The sequence below is a fragment of the Phyllopteryx taeniolatus genome, chromosome 16 (genome assembly GCF_024500385.1).
Source record: "Phyllopteryx taeniolatus isolate TA_2022b chromosome 16, UOR_Ptae_1.2, whole genome shotgun sequence".
NCBI lineage: Eukaryota > Metazoa > Chordata > Actinopteri > Syngnathiformes > Syngnathidae > Phyllopteryx > Phyllopteryx taeniolatus.
In genome coordinates, this window is record NC_084517.1 from 6,779,894 (window position 1) to 6,798,564 (window position 18,671).

The following is an 18,671-nucleotide window of genomic DNA, read 5'->3' on the forward strand; positions in this document are numbered from 1 at the left end:
TTTAAAGAGAAAAGAGTGACAGCAATTCCAACGTTGCGTTCAACGTCAATTAAAACAGAATACAATTGATTTGCAAATCATGATCGACCTATATTTCATTGAATGCACTACAAAGACGAGATATTTCATGTTCAAACTGATCAACTTGATTGTTTTGAGCAAATAATCGTGAACTGAGAATTTGATGGCTGCCAAAAAAAAGCTGTCAGAGGTGTGGCAAAAAAGACATCTCATCGTAAGCCATCTTCACTTTGCTGGGATCATCGTGGTTCTTCGCAGAAGTAACTGCCAGGATTGCGGCCTAAAACGATCTTTCAGTCAATCAGAAGATGGCGGAAATGTTTCAAAGCATGTATCCAAAACAGAAATCTTGGTTTTGTAGTAATCACATTAGCAAGTTTGTTTAGGTCATGCTAGAGGAAAACCCCTTAAGATCACGGTAGAGAGGAAAAGAACTCCATTCCCGATGCCTTTGCTGTGAATACGATCTTGTTTGGATTTGCTTTACAGTCAGAACCAAAATAGAGAGTAAAGACAGAAACAAAACCCCCCCCCAAAAAAGGCAAAGTCTGGAGAAAACATTTGGGGGATCCAAATCTTCCCGCGCAATGAGGGCCCGGTTGCTAGAATTCATTGTGATCGGCAGTATTGTTTTCCCCCGCGCGGCGCGTATCCCCTTTCCACCGACGTACACGTGGCGCTATACGCATGAGCTGCTACCGAAGTGGTCTTGGATTAAGTTCATTGATGAAAAAGCCGTCAATTCGGGCGCCACGTCAACAATGGCGAGCGATGTCTTGACAGGTTGTCCAGCATTTCTTAGCGCGAGAGTTCATTTCCTATCACATAACAAGCCTTTTTTTCTGTTTTTTTCTGGCATGCATCTGTGTGTGTTTGGCTTATATGTTTGCTGGGGGACGACATACAGAATAATAGAAACTCAAGTAGGGATGCTTATAATAAAGCAATCAGATGGTCGCACTGAAAGGGCAAAGAGCACTCACTACATCAGTGCCGTTGCTGCTGATGTCAGTAAATAATGACGGAGTGCCAAAAGCTACAAAAGCCAAAAACAAAGACATTCACTTCCTCCTCAATTCTAAGCATTCAACAGATCATTTGTAAAAGGGATTTTCATCATCTAAAAAGGTTTGATTTGATGTCTCGAACGAGGGCCTAATTGACACGACATTCACAGGCTGCGTGGTTCCAGGTGGCCTATGCGAGCGCATGTCGATGTTTCCTTGCAAATGTAGTCTTTTCTCGTCACGTATACACACGGGCCTCGTGCGTGGGCATCAGGTGCAAAGTGGGTTCAGGTGCCGGGCGCTTGAGGGGCGGTCCAGAGAGAAGCATCACACGCTCTAATGCAAAGTGTTTGTTGCTGCTCGGCCAGCTTCTATCGCCTCTGTGATGTTTACGCATGGAGGCGCACAGACTCTTCTCCGTGCGCAACACCTCAAAAGGCATACTTCACACGCTGGAGTCCGGCGGACTTACAGGGAGCCACCGCGGGATTCGGCTTCATCTTTTAAGAGGGAAAGCAGATTGTGTAAAAGAAATGAAAGCAGAGGGGTATGCAGGCCTACGCCCGTAAATGCTACTTCGAGTACAACTCACATGCAACGGCTGGATGAATATGTCGATGGAGTATTTATACCGTAAGTTAATATCTGGTGTTAAAGCTCTGACCTAAGATTCTCTTTGGGACTTCACATGAAGTGACTGGGGAATGCTGGTGATAGATAATTCCGAACTCTTCATCATGGGGGAGGTCATCAAAGTAAGATATTATTGGGAACAATAATCGACCCATTTTGTGTGTGACAAAAAACAAAAGTTGTTAGTTCTCGAAACAAACCCAAAAGCGGCTTCATCATTCATTAACACTGAATTTGACAGCAACCACAGTGGCGCCGCTTGCGCACCTGCACCAGTCTACGAGCAGTCTTTGTTTCAAAACGCACCTCACATTACATTCATCATTTGATACTGTAGCAATGAACTCATCCAAAACAATTGGAACTATAATAGACACACATTTGTTTTAGTGGCTGGCCGATTTGCTCGTCATCTCACGTGCCAAGAAGGTTCTGAGAAGAGTATTGTCTCGGGGCGACTTTTGCTGTCTGTCTGTCTGTCTGCCTGCAAGAGGATGTCATTTCCAACAAACTCGGCGGAGGTGTGTAGCACAAGCGCCAACGAAGGCCTTGTATGTTCGGGAACCTTGAGCTCGGCCTTTTATGATTCCGAGCAAGAGGCTTTGTTTCGGGCGGTCTGGCTATCTCGCTTAAGCTTCGGCAACACGTCTTGAAATACGACCAGTGACGGATGGTCACAGGTTCAGGTTAAGAAACACACCCAAAACCACAATTCCAGAATTTATACAGCTATTTCTGCACAATTTTATCTTCTTCTTTTCTTGTCGATAATCCTTGTTTTTGGTCATGTGTTCCTATGTTGTCATTGTTGTAATTATTATTAGCATTATTATTCCCTGAATATTTATTGATTGTGTTTAATACATTGTCTTTCAGAAGGGTCCATTTACTTGTTGCTTACTATTGATCATTTACTAATCTTAAGTCTCATTTAATATCGCATGTCAATTGTTGTAAATAATGACAGCCTGATTTTTACAAATAAGGACAAGGTTTTATATATTCGGATATGAATGCAAGGTGCATCTTTAGTCTTTATTTTCATTGAAAACTAATGACTGTATCTTCCAAATGGTCTTGATGATTGTAAAGTGCATTATTGACCGCAATCTTGATGCCGCAGCTTCAGTCTCCTTAATCCACAGGTATCTGATATTTGCAAGGGAGCGGGGAAGCCTGCAAAGGGGCCGCGTCGTTGTTGGTGTCTGTCGGCCGCCGTCCAATCGGGCCAATAGCTGACCATCCTGGAAAACGTGATCACCCCCCAAAGAAAGTACGGTATAAATAGCCGCTGGAGCTCTGTTCATTTGCGAGCCTTTGGAAAATGACTGCAAGTGTCGGCCTTCTTTCCATTCATGCAAAAGCGCCACATAAAATAGGTCGTGTCACCCTGATTAACAAATCCAAACATGATTCATCAAACCAATCGAATGTTGTCTTCTATTTTTTTTTTTTTATATGAAATGTATGCGTAGAACCTGCCAGTAAGATTTCCAATGAGTGTGAAATCCTAGATGAGAGCGGTGCGCCGACGGTCGACGGTATAATAAGCGCGCCGCCCTCCAAAATTGCGACTGTGAAATGGAGCCGGCCAACCTTATGAAACGGAGAGAAGTGAGGGAATTCTCCACCTGTTTTGGATCAAGAGCCGAGAGCGGCTGCCTGCATTTAATGGCCGTCACAGAAAGAAGAAGAAGAAGAAGAAGAAGAACCAATCAACTATCAAAAACACAAAGTTACTGCAGACATTGTGACATTATCGTTCATAAGAAAAGTGCAAAATGCGCTGCGTCTGAGGAACACATTCGCTGTTCAGCCGCTCGGAAATGCACTGCGTTTATTTCTCGTGTCGAACAACCATTAGCGCCAGGTTTCCGCCCAACGGCCACTTTTAGCACGTCGCGCTCGACGGGCCGCGCTCTCCGTAGTCTCGGAATTTCTTGAATGCGTCACGAGAAATAAGTAGGCGAGGCCGATTCCAACTTTTCCAAGGGTATCCGTGGACCGCTTTGTGAAGAGGTCACGCCAACGAGGACTTTTATATATGGGGTGTGCTTTACAGTCGGAGGCTTTATTCCATACTGGGAAGAGAACCCCCACCCACGCTGTTATTTCAGCAAACAAAAGGCGGGCTCTCGAGGCCATGGGTGGATCCGTGAAAAGAAGAAAGGAGTCCTGCTCCCGGTCCGTCTGAATGGGGTCCTTTCACACTTAGAGAGGCCTGTTTACTCTCCCTCAATAATGCCTCTAATTTTCGGATCATTATTGAGTCATTTTATCCTCCCCCCAAACCCGGCGTTTAACGCTTGCTCTCATCGCTGCTCGCGTCCTGCGAGGATCCATAGTCTCTGGCGCCGCAATAATCATGCGCATTGCTTCCATTCCTGGAAGTCCATCGGGCACCCACCTGTCCGGTCCATTTACGAAATTGCAGCAACAAACGATTCAGATGAATGTATGTACAGCGGCGCCATTACCGACGGCGCGCTTTGAACGACAAGACCTGGTGGAATATTTCGAGAATGCAAAGGAAAATAGGAACGAGGCCTTTTTTTTTTTAATTCAACTTTCTTCGCAATAGAACTGAACGAAAAATGGTTCTAACGTCCAGTCGCTCGATTTGCTTGGTGGAGGGGCACGAGGGATGCGCAGAGGGGGAAAGGTGTGAAACGTCAACACGGCCGCCGTGGCAGGGAGAAGTGTGCAAATGAGAGGGAAAGCGAGCAAGCGAGAGAGAAAGGATCTGAAGGAGAGAAGTTGGCAGAGACTCGTCGCTTCGAAAAGCTGGCATCTTCTAAACGGAGCCGCAGCTTCGGGTGCCGACCGCTGCCAAGCGGCGCCGCTAGCCTGAATATCTGCCCTCCCTCTCCCTTTGTTTTCAGCGTGGCATTCTGCATCGGCTTGATGCCAAGCTTTTCTTCTTACCTTACATCAGCGCTCGGCATCGTCCTAAATCCAATGACGGATATTTATTGCTGTTAAGAAATGTTGGACGCACTACAAATGATGACGATATTATTATTTGCCTATATTCACCTTTCCAAAATATCCTGAATTTCAGATGAAAGGAGAAGAGCGGCGTTTTTTCTGGATGCAGAGATCCAGAGGCCGTGTCGCCGTGCTCCGGGAGAACAAGGGAAGAGGGAGCCTGATTGGAAAGGGGCTGCTGGGAAGCCCCCCACAAAAGACGTCGCTGTCCGCTTTCTACCCCTCGTCTGGGCCTGCTCGCGGACGAGCCGAGCCGCGGGTCTACGTATGTCTTCAGACGCTGGACAGTGAAGGAGCAGACTCGTCACTGAAATTCACACGCGCAGACCAGACAAAGCAAGCCTTTTGCCACCGTTTTCCAATAAATGCAGCAGTATAAAACAATGGAGTAAGCCCATCTCTTTTATTGAATGTGTTAACTATGCTTATCAATGGAATAAATACATTGCTGTTAAACACATTAGCAAGCATTTGTTCATTGAGTATGGCAAAAAAAAGAATGCCGAACAAGATGTGCACAGCATAGCATTTATTAATTAGCATGAATTATGCAAACAATTAGAAACTACTGTACAGTGAAATTAGGAAATATAAGTAATCCAATAATCACTTTCTGCTGCAGCGGGTTTTCTATTTGTAAAACGAAACGTAACCTTTGTTTCTAAATTTCATTTCATGTAATGGTACACACAGCATGATATGTATGGTGTCTTCTTTTCGCCACGAAACTGGATAATTGCAGCGGATGGAAAGCGGCTTGGACTACCGGCAGCGTGTCGAGCCGTTCGACGGAGCGGCTCAGAAGATGGTGACGATGTATTGTAATGGAATAATGTGTTTACCAGCTGCGCACTGCACTCTCCTTTTCTCTCACACTCCCCCTTCAACAGAGACAAACACACACACACACACACCGCTCTGAAAAAGGGCCAAGTTTGAGGGGCCCTACGCCGCGGTTCTTCTGAAAACCCAACCGCGCCACTGTCACTCGCCCGCCACGCGAGGAGGTTGCCGACGCTCAAAATGACAACGGCGTGAAAAAGCTTCCGTCAACGCGTCGGACGAGCGATGTTTTATCTGTATGTGTGCCCCGGTTACGGACGCATGCCGGAATATGAGGGAACAACTCTTCTTCTTTTCTCAACAACAACACAAAATGCTGTGCACAAAACATTTGGTTCACCTTCTCAAATAATCTTTCCTACAAATATGCAGCAGCAGGACCTGCATTGTCTCCTCCTTTCTGCAACAGCTAATATTATCTACACTTTGGGTTCAAAAAGATAGATTTGATTTGTCTCTCAATCTGGTCATCTGGATTAAGGGTAATCTGTGGGCCACGTGAGAATGCCTCCTGACACATAATGAGGAACCCAACACCTCATAGAAGCAGCAAGTGCGGATGCGGTGACCGCGTACACACACGCATTCGGTACATACACTCTCTGTGGGTTTTGGGATGTCTTTGGTTTAAAGCAGACCTCACTCTCTTTTTATCATAAGGGCACAAGTAACGAAAGTCGTACGAGACATCTCGGACTCTAAACGTGACTCATGCTGGAACTCGGTGGATGAGTAAGAATGACAAATACGGAACACTTTGCTCAGAGAACATGACCCGATCCGAGCCTCCGGGTGGAAGCGAGGCCAAAGCGGGGAGCCAAATACGTGTTCAAAGAGAAAACTCAGCCACCCACCCTCCTCATGTTCTACATTTCACACACGTTGCGGAATGATTTTCTTTTTTTTTTTTAAATCATCTTCAAATGCAGAATGAGTGAGGAGAAAATAAATCATTAGTGCCAGACAATGTGTGCATTCATCAAGAGGAGGGAAAAAGCCTCTTTGCTCGTGTAAGGTTGCAGCTGCAGCACAGAAGTGCTGATCCAAATGCTGTTTTCAGCTGCTCAGGCACAGAGCGGAGGCCTGAGTCTTGAAATTTGCACACACAAAAAAAAAAGCAGAGACACACAATGTCCAGCTGAGAAGCAGCCGCAGACGAGGGGCTGCTCTGTCAATCATACCGCTTGAACGCAGAGCCTCCCCTGCAGCTGGCGAAAGGGACATCAGCGGGACGAGAGTGCGGCACGGGGCGGGGAGGGGGTGAGACGGCCGCCGGTCCAATCATCGGGCTTGGCGACCGATAGCTTCCGCAAAGACAAGCGACACCCTGCGACGAGGGGCTAAGAATAAAAGTGTTCAACTGCCACCCCAAAGGTTAGAACGGACACACGCTCTGTAAACTCCAGCTAACCCCCGCGGGCTCCGAACGGCACAATAGCGAAGGAAGAAAAGGGAAAAAAGTCATTCGAGTCACTTTCCGCTCTCGTCGGTGCAAGGTGCAACAGAGGAAAAGAAGGTCAGGAGAGGAAGCCCGCATGTGGAAAAATGTTTTTGTCCTTACAAATATGCATAAATAATACAATGAAGCTCTTGAGGCAGCAATGCTTACATATGTACGGAACACATTTCACGTAAGCACAAACACAGCAGATAAATGAACCGGGTTCTAGCGCATGCGAGCGGCCGGCGGGTAAACAAAGGCTTTACCGCGAGGGGCACCGGGCCGCGCCGGGAGCTAATCTGAGGAAGAGGCGCTCGCGGAGGCCCGGCAAACTCAAGCGGTGTTACACACTAGGCTGAAAAGAGCCTGGCATGGGGTTCGCTGGAACAGAGGAAGGCTGCGCCTCCCTGCCAACTAGAAGAATTAAGGCCCAGTAACTGCAGGCCAGTCTGTGCTAAATGAAACTGGGATAATAATAAAAAGGCAGGGAGCGTGCGTGCGTGCGTGCGTCGTCAATATTTACACCTTCCAATGGAACGAAGCCATCTAAACTGTGACTGAAAATAGTTCACAAATTTGAAATATACAATATGTAAAATAATCAATGATCCATTATTTCGATCAATTGCATTGACTTTAAGAAACAGCATGAAGGTATCTGATGAAAACAACGGTATTCAATTCATTTCAATGACGACATTTGATTCTGCTTGGGTTGAAGCTGCACATTAAGTCAAAATGATAACGTCTCAGGACTAATGCAATCGATACCCGACTGGCATTTCAATGAGCTATATCTTGCTTTTTATTCATTTATCAATAAATGGGTCTTTTGTACATTTTTTTTTTTTTTTGCATGTAGATTACTATTTACAAACTAATACATAGAAAATAAGGCAATTATGTTCAAAGTTTGATCAGCCAATAGTTGCGCTGCAAAATATACGATTAGAAATTTCAAAGCATTCATTCATGTTCTTACTGTAGAATTCCAGCAATTTTTCCATGCATTAATGCCATATCTTTCTCAGTTGAGCACGAAAACAACAACTAAAGTCTCAACTTGCTTGTATGACCGTAATGAAATGGTCAATGATGGAAGCTGAAGGAGAGATGTGCTCTGTGTGTGTGTGTTGAGTTTTAGAGGAAAGAAAGCTGAGCTGGATTCATTCAGGCAGAGGAAGCAGACAGGCGGACACTCTCCCTTTCTCTTAAACTACCTGGGATCAGGCCAGCTGTCACGGCGTTCTCTAGACCGCCACACACACACAAATAAAAAAAAACAAAAAAGAAAGCCACGCACAGCGCACTGCTACTGATACACACCAATCTCATAAAAACATTCACATGGATTATAGACACATGACATACTGTTGCGCGCGGGCACACAAATGTACCCGTACACACGGGCGCATGCATGCACACGCAGATAAACAGGCAGGTCTGCAGATGCTAATGTTTACTGATGGTGCTGGGAAGCGTGCACATTTGGATTTAGACAAATTTGCATGCAAATACTTCAACAAATGTACTGATGCAAACACGTCCCTAGGTAAACACAGGTTTTAATCCTCACTGTCAATTCTTCCAACCGGAAATGCACCTCAATCTCAGAAACATGTTTAAGATCATACAGGAGAGATTGTCTCGTAGGGTCACCAGTTTGGGTCGAGTTTTGAACAACAAGCTAACGTGTGAGGACGTGACTTTGTGTATGAAGGTCAAGAGGTGCGCTCGCTACGCCGGCAAGACATACCTGGCGTGTGGACAAAGTAGGCCAGGTAGAGGTCCAGCTCCTTGACCGTCACTCCGATGTGGTGCGGCTGGACGCACAGGCCGTGGTTGGAGCACTGGGGCGACTTGACCAGCCGCTCCCCGTCCGTGCTCTCCAGCGGGCTGCCTTTGAACAGGATGACCATCACCAGGTCCAGCCTCCACACCTTGTCGGCCTGACGGAGGCAGTCGATGCGGCGGATCTTTCCTTTCTGGTCGGGATTGGACAGCACGCAGCAGGGCGCCTTCTTCCCCGTGATAGTGAGCACGAAGTCCTCGCGGAACTCGGGCCGGATGTCCTTGCGTAGCTTGGCGAGCAGGCGCGAGGCCCACTTCTGCTTGATCTCGGGCTTCTCCCCCAGCAGCTCGTCCTTCACCGCGCGCTCCTCATCCTTGGTCATCCTCTTTTCATGCTTCTTGAAGTACTTGCGCTTACGGGCTTGCAGGTTGAACCAGGTGTACGAGAAGGCACGGACATGGGGGAGGAGGGCCTCAATGAAGGGATGAAATTCATCCTGGGGAATGAGAGAGAAGAAGGGCTTTCAAATGTGCTTTTCTATCCGAGACAAACCGCATGCAGTCAACTGAAACTACTACATATTTAACAACACAACTCTTTTTTTTTTTGTAAGCGTAGTCAAAATGACGGCACCAATGTATATTCTAATATGATGTAAGCAAAAATAAAAACGGGAACAATTTCAATTGAAAAAAAAAAAAAAAAGAACAGTTTTCATTTGTCTCCTTTCACACGAATAATGCACGCCAGGATGCAAATACAAAATGTGGAAAAGCTGAGCACTCTCGCCACTTTCCGCAGTCAAAGAGAAGTCATTCTGCTGTACCGTAATACCTTCGCTACATATCTGTGGGAAACAAAGCCCAGATCTCGCCATAGCGATCCAGTGCCAGGCTCGCCACGCACCGCTCGCTCACCGTCGCCGGGTTTTGCCGCCGCGAGACCACTGTTGAAATGCGCTGCTAAAAGATCGGCCATACCGTTTCCTGTCTCTGCTATCATGCAAAGGACTTCCAAGCAGACTCACATTTCCACAACAAACTGAAAGCAGACAGAAATGGTCACAGAACACCACGCAGCTAGAAGAAGACAGACGGCCTGGTAGTTACCATTTTGCACTCTCATCCTAAATTTGGCACAGCACTTAAAGTGAAAAAAAAAATTCTAAATCTCCTGCAACAGTATTTTTTTTTTCCTCCTGCGCTCCCCAATGTAAAAGCGAGTACTGGTTTGGCAAAGGGTGGAGAACTAATGGGGAGAGGGAAAAAATGGATGGGATGTCAAAAATAATTAGCAGAATAAGCTGCTTACTAAAAGCAGTGGGTTAGATTTTGTCAACAAAAAAAATCAGGAAGGAAAAAGTTCAGGTTTCACCGCAATAGGAACTTGGCCAGCAGGTCATTAGGCAAAAGCAAAAAAAAAAAAAAAAAAAACATCAACAACAACAACAACAACAAAAATGTCCAGAAAAAATTCAATTATTAACTGGATTTGAATTGTGAGAATTAAAAAAAAAAGGACAACATAGATGATGCACTTAAAAATGAAAAGCTCCGTTGTGCATCCCCCCCGCGGCCCAAAAAAAAAACCTTGACAAAAAAATCCTTGGCAAGGAGTTATTTGGTAGTGGTGTCTGCTCTGATCCCTGGGCCCGGTGCAAGAGTCGCACACACACACACACACTCACACACACACAGAGGGGCCGCGGGCCGTGGGCTGGGTGGGGTGGGGGGTGGGGGCAGGGAGAGCAGAGCACAGAACGGGGGGAAAAAGGGAGAGTCGAATCAATGTTGGACGAGCGCATACGACCGCTGGCAAAGCCGAGTGTCGCTTCTTTTTTCCCCTTTTCTCTCCAACTCTCTCTCTTTCTCTTTCTGTTTTCCCGCTCGCCGTCTCCCGTCCTCGCCGCGCTCTTTCCCCGACCGTCGCTTGAGCCTTTGCCAGCGCGAGGAAGGCCCACCTATTTGGCAACACGACGCCCGTAGCTCAGCCAATGCGTTAGCTTCGAGAGCTGAAAGGGAGGGAAGAGAGACAGAGGAAGAGCGTGGAGGAGGGAGGGTGGCAAGGAGAGGGAGAGAGAGGAAAGGGGGGGGGGGGGGGGGGGCGGCCGCCGGAGAGTGTGCGGCCTTGTCGAACGTCGCGCAATTTGCCAAATCCACAAGTTCCACTCTGACACAGAGACAAAGTTCAGGGGAGTAAGTCTTCCCCTGCACCAATCCCCCGCAGCCCTCAGACTGCCTCCGTCTTTAGTACGGCTGCCATCGCCCCCCCCCCCCCCCCCGGCCCAGCCAGGCGCTCCGCTCGCATAATGCCACCTTGGCAGAGGATGGCACAGCGACGGACGCGCGGCTTCAGAATCCCTCCTGACCAGCACCGCCCGCAGCCGCTCGTGCGTTTGCCGCTGCAAACAAAGAGGAGGGCGCAGCAGCCCGGCCAGCCCGGGCGCATACGCACGAACGGCGAGATGATTTCCGGGCACCGATACGGTCGGTCGGGGCGCTCCAATGCAGATTTTGGAGGGGCAACCGAATGTACGGCCTCAGCTGTTTCAACACAAGATAAACGCTCGACACAGTGTGATGTGCCGCCTATGAATCCTCAAATGACACACATCCTCCCAAACCAGTCCGCGAGTGGCGCCGGCCGCCGCTTCCGGGTTGCACCTGCGCTGCACGCAGCTCGTCACAAGGTCAACTGTGCAAATAGCTGGAATGCCGCCCTGTCCACCTCAAAGAAACAAAAAACAATCATGAGACTGCTGCAGCCAATAATTATGGAGAAAAGAAATCTGACATTTCGATGGTTTCGTGGTGCTGCTATCAAAACCCCCGTGATTCATTTTCATGAGACTACGCTGACTCGTGTAAAACCCAAGTTCCCAAAAAACCCCACAAAAACTGAGGTTACATGTCGTGGCTCGCATCAAGCTTGGAATTCCTCATGTAATCAATGCAAATGTGCATTCAGCAACGCAGCCAGCATTGTTGCGCTACGAAAACCTCGTGCGGAGCTTCATCACGGGGGCCGCGCGGGCAACGCGGGCCCGGAGGAGAACTGAACTGACTCGCGCTCCCGACACCTCCGCGTTGGTCCTCGCTCTTCGCTCTCGTCTGACCGAGGCCGAACGAGATCGAGCGACAAAAGAAGCCAAGAAAGGAAAAGGGATTCACAAGTGTCATTGTGCTAAGCGTGTGTGGAAACTAAGGTGGCTTCATAGTTAAATATATCTGGGTTTTTGGGAACAAAAATCCGGAAACTCGACGGCATGAGATAAACTGGCACTTGGACGCGTTCGCCTTTCAAAGTAAATGACGGCTTTGCGGGTGACGCTGCCAAAATGCAAATAAACCACCATTCAAATGTCACCAAAATTGCTCGTTCTCCTTCGTCATACTATTTGCCTCTGGAGGTACAATTCTAGGAATAGCTTTCAATTGCCAAATCTTGAAGCCGGCAGATGCGCTTCACACGAACGGACGGATCCGCTCAACAAAGAAAGCAAGCGGCGCGTGGGAGGTGACTTGAGGTGAACCCCTTTTTACCCGGGAAGTCAATTAGGCCAAACGCACTTGGACTTCAGATTTCCACTTACAAACACACATCTGTGATTTTCCGCGAGGATTTTTTTCTAGCCTAAACTAACACAGCCAACGTACTGCTTATGATTAATTCCGGGTTTGAAGACAAAAACTGAGCTCGTTTTCGCAGGCAGGCAGAAAAAAAGACACTCAAAAGATAGAAATTGTATCATCGATGTAGTCATAATTGGAAAGTCATTGCACTCGCAGGCGTCTCTTAATTAGTCAGGGTGCATCGCCCAGAAAGGAAAACAACCTAACTAACACATGAACTAACTTAAATACACAAAATCTTGTTGTTTTTTTTTTTTTAATATAAATAGCACATGATCGATTAAGTGCGAGAAATAAGACAAACAGTCGTCAATCTTCTTTAAAGGACCTGTCGTCATTTGTGCAAGCGCATAAAAGCGTTCGTCAGGCCGGCGCGCACCCGGGTGTGTGTGTGTGTGTGTGTGTGTGTGTGCCAAGAAAAAGAATTGCGTGTCCATCGGGTCTGCCTCGCGCATGCAAAGAGGATTGCTGCGATGTGCTTTGCGCCGAAGCCACGTTTCATTCTGCGAAGACTTCGAGACGCGACGCGATTTCTCGCCTTTGTCTCAATTGTGTGCACGTGCGACCGGCGGCTGCCAATTCAGATGAACTCTTTCGCTGTGGACGGAAAAGCGGCGCCATTCCGTCAAACTGCGCTCGCCTCATTTCATTACATTGAGGGGATATTTCAAAATCTTATTATTATTATGGAATGTATTTGTATACATTCTGTCATGACTTTCCCATCCATTTACATATGGAACCAAACCGAAGCTTACGCTCAAAATATTGAAATATGTTTGCATCTGTGTTTATGAAATCAAAGGGCGTTGCCATTAGTAATCATAACCTCCTCAGAAGATGCTATCCTTTCAACAAATACTATCCCAATACTAAAACGGGCCTCGATGAATTCTTTCCAAAAAAAAAAGTGTTTCCTTTTTTCTTTTTCTTTCAGGTAGGCGAACATTGATTTTTGTTCCTGCTAAAAAATGGAACCAATTTCGAATGGATTGCAGCATTCTGTGCAAGTGCTCTTATCTGGCCACTGCCAAAGTGCGCAAATCAGAAGAAAGCCTCGCCGGCCCACAATGGCCGGCTCCGGGCTCGTGCGCCCGTCGCGTCGCCTAGTCCCGTGTTACGTGACCTCGCCGAGGTGGCGCCGCATCTCATTAGGGCCAATTAAAACGCAGCGCGCATGAGCAGAGGAACCGCCGGTCGCCGGGTCCTTCATTAGCGCAGCGCCGCTGTCCTCTCCTGCCCGACTGAGCGACCCTGACCCCGGCCAGAGCGTGACGCCGCATCCCCTCGACCCGACCGCTGCACATTTCCACAAACCGTTGACCTTTGGAGGGAAACGGGTTGAATGCGCGCTGACTGGTTTCCCGTACAGTCAAAGCTGGCATTAGCGCTGACCTAGCCACAGTTACTACGTCGGTTAGACATCAAATGATTACATTTTAAATGAAGGAGAAAAAAGTAGGCCAGAACAAGCCACACTCTTTGTTGCTGCGGCAAGCGAGTTATGCATCAACATCCTGAACGGCTTGCACTCATCTGAGTGCGCAAAAGCCGCATCTCGCTATGTGTGAAAAATCTGCAAGCAATTTGCGGCGGCCTCATGCTAACTTTTCCCAAGGTGGTCCACGGTCGGACCAAGCGAGGAAGAGGCCCGCACGGCACATTCCAGACCGACAAAGAGGCTCTCGCTGCGACCTCTGCATCTGACCGCCCTACTTTGTCCCGTTGACATCTCCGTCAACGGGAGTGTGACATTCTGCACATTGCAGGCAAACGAAGCGATGCGGATACATTTGCAACCCACTATCGTTAGCTGTTCCCGTTGTGATGACATCACTGCCGACCAAAAGAATCGATGCCATTTTTTCCAATTCAAATGCACGCGTAGACATGCAGACAGAAGTAAAGCAGTGTTGATGCACACCAGGACAAACATTGGAGCCACATCCGTGATGCGCCAGTAGAGCGTTCGGATGGCAGCTTTGCCTTCCGACAGCCTCGCGAGACCCCAAAACATGACGTGAGAAAGACATGTTGATGAGATACAGTTGAGTTGTACAACGCCGCAAACGACATCTTCAACAGTATCGATCCAAGCCGAGTAGACCGTGATCTTTGGAAGAGCTGAACTTTTGGATTCGGCTCTCGTTATATCATCCGGACAACCGACGCGTCGAATCGAAGCTTCTTTGGTCGCGGCGCGACAATGTGACAATCTTCAAAAACCGCGGGCGGCTTTTAGCAGCATTTGGCCGTCAGTGGGCGTTCATTTTCTACTCTGCTGAAAAGCAGCCGTGCAATCGGTAAACACGTTGCGGTCGAGCGGCAACAAAGAACCGCGTCGAATTTATTCTACTGTCCGCGTGTGACCTGATCGAAGGTGATATCTTTTTAACAAAAGCAAAAGACACGCTACTTCGAGAGTCCGCTGCAGGCAGCTCGTGTGGCCACGGTTAGTGCTCGTCTTTACTACCTCGCTTTACTTTTGATCAAAGTCTGACGTTCGGTTGACATGAACTTCGCGCAGAATTGCTCGCTGATTCGTCAACGGGCCGAAGGAAGGCGATGTTTGACGTATAACGTAAGCCCTCCCATTTTTCAAAGGAAGAGATGTCAACGTTCAAGTATTAACTCCATTCTCTTTTTAGGAATGCCAATGTCAGTTTCATAGGGAAAGTGCACTAAGTGTTGATCTCTCACATTGTGCGACGTGTGGAAAATGCATACTTGAGCATTTTCTAATGAGTAATATGGCGTTGGCGCCACCTTTCCCCACTCAAGGTGCACAGTGTTTGACTGATTTATGAGCAAGCATTAACACCCTATTAGCACGACTAAAAGACATTACACCTTCTTTTTCCATCACATGGATGCACGGATACTTAGGGCTTGCTGTTGTTATTGGGCTTTTCCCCTCTTAAGAACAGCTTTAACATTGGAAAATGCTTTTCCTCATTCAAGTTTGCATTTTCTCGCTCCGGCCTTTTACCGTTCGTTGCATGCCGATCACTCGGAAATATTCAACTTGATGGAAAGCAACTTCACCCACTAAAACCCACGATCGCTGCTGCATCCTGTGTTGGCGCCCTCCGTGAGTCATCAAATCCATTTTAGCCCACTTTACAGTCATTTATTAAAGAGAAGAATAAAAAGAATTCAAAGGCTCAATTGGAGTTGTACGGGTTCAATTGCCAGCGGGTTCGGTGGCGCGTTACACCGATGTGTCGACGCGATAGCAATGTCGGCACAGACTACTGGATGCGGTCCTTGTTAACTTTGGGGCAAATACCAAATGAAGCAGTCCAACAATAAATATTGAGACCCAACCGATTAATCAGTCAGCCGGCCGATTTATCGACAAAGAATCAGACAAAGTATTGTAAAACAGTCACATGTTCTGCCTGCAATTCCTATCTTTATTGTTGTAAGCGTTCAGAGAAGAAAAAACACACTCTTTTATTCATTGTACAGTCTCGAAATTAATAAGCCGATGAATTGTTGATCGAAATTGTTTATCCAAACATACGGGTGGGGCCCTACTAAATATTCGGCCCTGTCAGTCTGACACTACCGTAACACGTGCACGGCCCGTGCGCTCGGAGAAGCGCAATGCAACACACGCGCATACGCGCATACGGCTGCCTCTTCGTGGTTGTCTCGAGGCCCGTATTTATACGTACACCCCGTGTTCGTTTGCAGGTGTCGCAAGCACATTTGCGTATGGAGAAATCAAATCGTTCCGTTAACCTCATTGGGACGCGTGAGAGCAGAGCGGATCCGGCAGACAGTCGAAAGTCCTCCCCAAAAACGCCTGCCGTGCTGACAGGCCATAAACGCAGAGACGTATGCAAAAGCACAATGGCAGACCAAGGCGGGAGAAAGCAAAATAAAAGCTGCAGGAAAATAAAGTCCACTACTAATGCAGCGTTGAATGCTTTGCAATCAGACAAATAAAGAGACAATCTAGCACACAATCAAACTAGAGATTTCCCCTGTGCTCCTGCCAACAACGAGGCACCACCTCTCTCTGAACAAGGGATGCACTATTGACTACACCCCCGCTCTTTCTGTCTGTCTCTCCAGTCTTTCCTCTGTGCCAGTCTGAAAGGCGTGATGCCAACCTTTTCCACCGTTGGGCATGTTGCCCTGCCCTTTATGCAAATGCTTCTCTAACTCGCAACCATCCGCGTCTGTGCCGCACGGCCTCCCGTCTTTAAAAAGCTTCCTATCTGAGGCCGCTTTAAACCGAAGGGCGGTTGTAAATTCAACGTCGGAAGCATCTCAAATGTTGCCTGCACGGACCTTGACGAGAGCAGGAAGCTCAATGTGAAGCCTGTAGGCCATCACCTTGTACAAAACACCAACCGGGGGCAAATATTTAGCAGAGGTGTGGTTGCATGTGTCTGCACGAGCCCTGATAAAGGCCAGAGGGAAAGCGCACGAAAAGGAAGGGGAGAGGGAAATCGAAAGAAACGCTCTCACAGCTAATTGCGATACATTTACAATCATTGAAATATCTTTTTTTTTTAGCATTTGGACTCGAGTTGTACTGGTCAAACCAAAAAGGATAACGGAGCCAAAAGGTTTTCAGAGCAAGACGTTAGCACGAGACAGTATAAAACTTACTGTGCTAATACAGCAGGCCGACTAATCATTTGGAAGCACAGCTTCCGCTTCTGCCACGCGGCCAGTCGCGCAATCCGGCTGCGACACGAACCCGCACTCGCACACCGCAAACACGCACGCCATCGCGCCCGTCTCTTGAAAAGCATTTCAACATTTTCTTACAACCGTGGAAGAAGCTGAACAAACCTTGTGTCCAGTCCAATATTGGAAAAGCTCTCAGTACACTCGTAAGATACAGCTGCATAACATAATGAGAACAAATATGATCGGCAATATGCTGCACTATATTTAGACAACTAACGAATATGTAGATATTTCTTCATTATATACATTGAGATAAATCCGTACAATAATAATTCATTAATAGATAAATAGCCAAATAAGGCACAAATATGACAAACAACTCAGGGATGTCAATCAAAACTATGTGTAAATGTATTAGGTTCAGAGCCGTTCCTATCATGCCTCACTGCGTCACTTCAGAGTTAATAAGCACTTTGATACATCCATCCATCCATCCATCCATCCATCCATCCATTTTCTGAGCCGCTTCTCCTCACTAGGGCCGCGGGCCACTTTGATACAGATACATGTCATAGGGATGTGCATTGTAATTGAAGAAGAAGAATCATCATCATCAACATGCATGCATGCACACGGAATTTGTTCTCCGCATTGAACCCATCACAGTGAACACATACACGTGTCGCATACGCAAATGCTGCCGGTTAGCAGTTCTGGGCACCGCGGTTCAAATCCCGGCCCCGCCTGTGTGGAGTTTGCATGTCGCCCCCGTGCCTGCGTGGCTTTTCTCCGGGCACTCCGCTTTCCTCCCGGCCATTTTGTCAAGCTAAATTCACTATGGAATAAACAAACCCCAAAGGTTGGTTGGTTGGAACATTTGCCAATTTGCCACCCCCCGTTTTCAATGGGCTTTGGTTCGATCCTAAGTGGTCGCAGTACTCATACTATGACTTTTCAGTACAGAACTAAGGGACAGGACTTTCTAACTGGCTCATGCTCTAGCCACAGGGCTCCTCCGCAAACAAATACAGTGCAGCTCAGCCTCTGGTTCGTGGACGTCATGGCTAGCGATATGCTTTTGGCACTAAGTCCAAATTGTCAATTCAACGTGAGAACCAAAATAAATGAATTAAAATAACTTTTTTGTTTTTAAATAGCAACGTGCAAACGCAACATCCAGCAGCATTTCTCCCAAGTTTTTCCAGTTGAGCAATAGTAATAACAAATTGCATTGCTTATTTATTATTATTGGCATAATAATACACACGGTCAAAGTTGACCTGTTGCACGTGCCTGCGTCATTCATTTCCTAAAAAGAAGACGATTGGTGTTACATTTTTGGAAAAAAAAAAAAAAAAAATACAAAAAATATTTAACCTGCTTTACCATTAAATAATAGTTTTACGCAATACATCATTTTTTTTAAGAAAAAAAAATCTTTTTATTAAAGTTTGCATTTGTTTATGTTTCTATTTAAATTATTCTTTTTTACAATATTTCCTCTTTTCCTGTTTAGAGAGAGATAAGCAGTTTTCTGTTTTGCATTTTGTTCACCGAATAGGAACGGCACCGTTAGCTTAAAACCAAGGAATGTAACCAATTCCTGATTTTGGTCATACCGTTACACCCTAATTGCTACACTCACTGGATGTTTCATGAGATAC

At 47.0% G+C, this 18,671-nt stretch overlaps 1 protein-coding gene and 1 long non-coding RNA gene across 17 annotated transcripts in view; one reads left to right on the forward strand and one right to left on the reverse strand.

Moving 5' to 3' along the window:
• nfixb (nuclear factor I/Xb) overlaps nt 1-18,671 on the reverse strand; it is a 123,273-nt gene that overhangs the window by 68,540 nt on the left and 36,062 nt on the right. For 8 of the 16 annotated variants that reach the window (XM_061748057.1, XM_061748049.1, XM_061748045.1 and 5 more), the window contains exons 1-2: nt 9,560-9,828; nt 8,690-9,221 (exon numbers count right to left, since the gene is read on the reverse strand). In XM_061748057.1, coding sequence (XP_061604041.1) covers nt 8,690-9,221; nt 9,560-9,727 — 700 coding nt within the window. In that variant the 5' untranslated portion in view covers nt 9,728-9,828. The other 8 variants (XM_061748059.1, XM_061748050.1, XM_061748048.1 and 5 more) reach the window with 3 other exon arrangements.
• Nucleotides 1,921-5,258, forward strand: LOC133465360 (uncharacterized). Its single transcript, XR_009784613.1, has 2 exons — nt 1,921-2,934; nt 4,723-5,258. It is a non-coding gene; the product is annotated as an uncharacterized LOC133465360 (long non-coding RNA).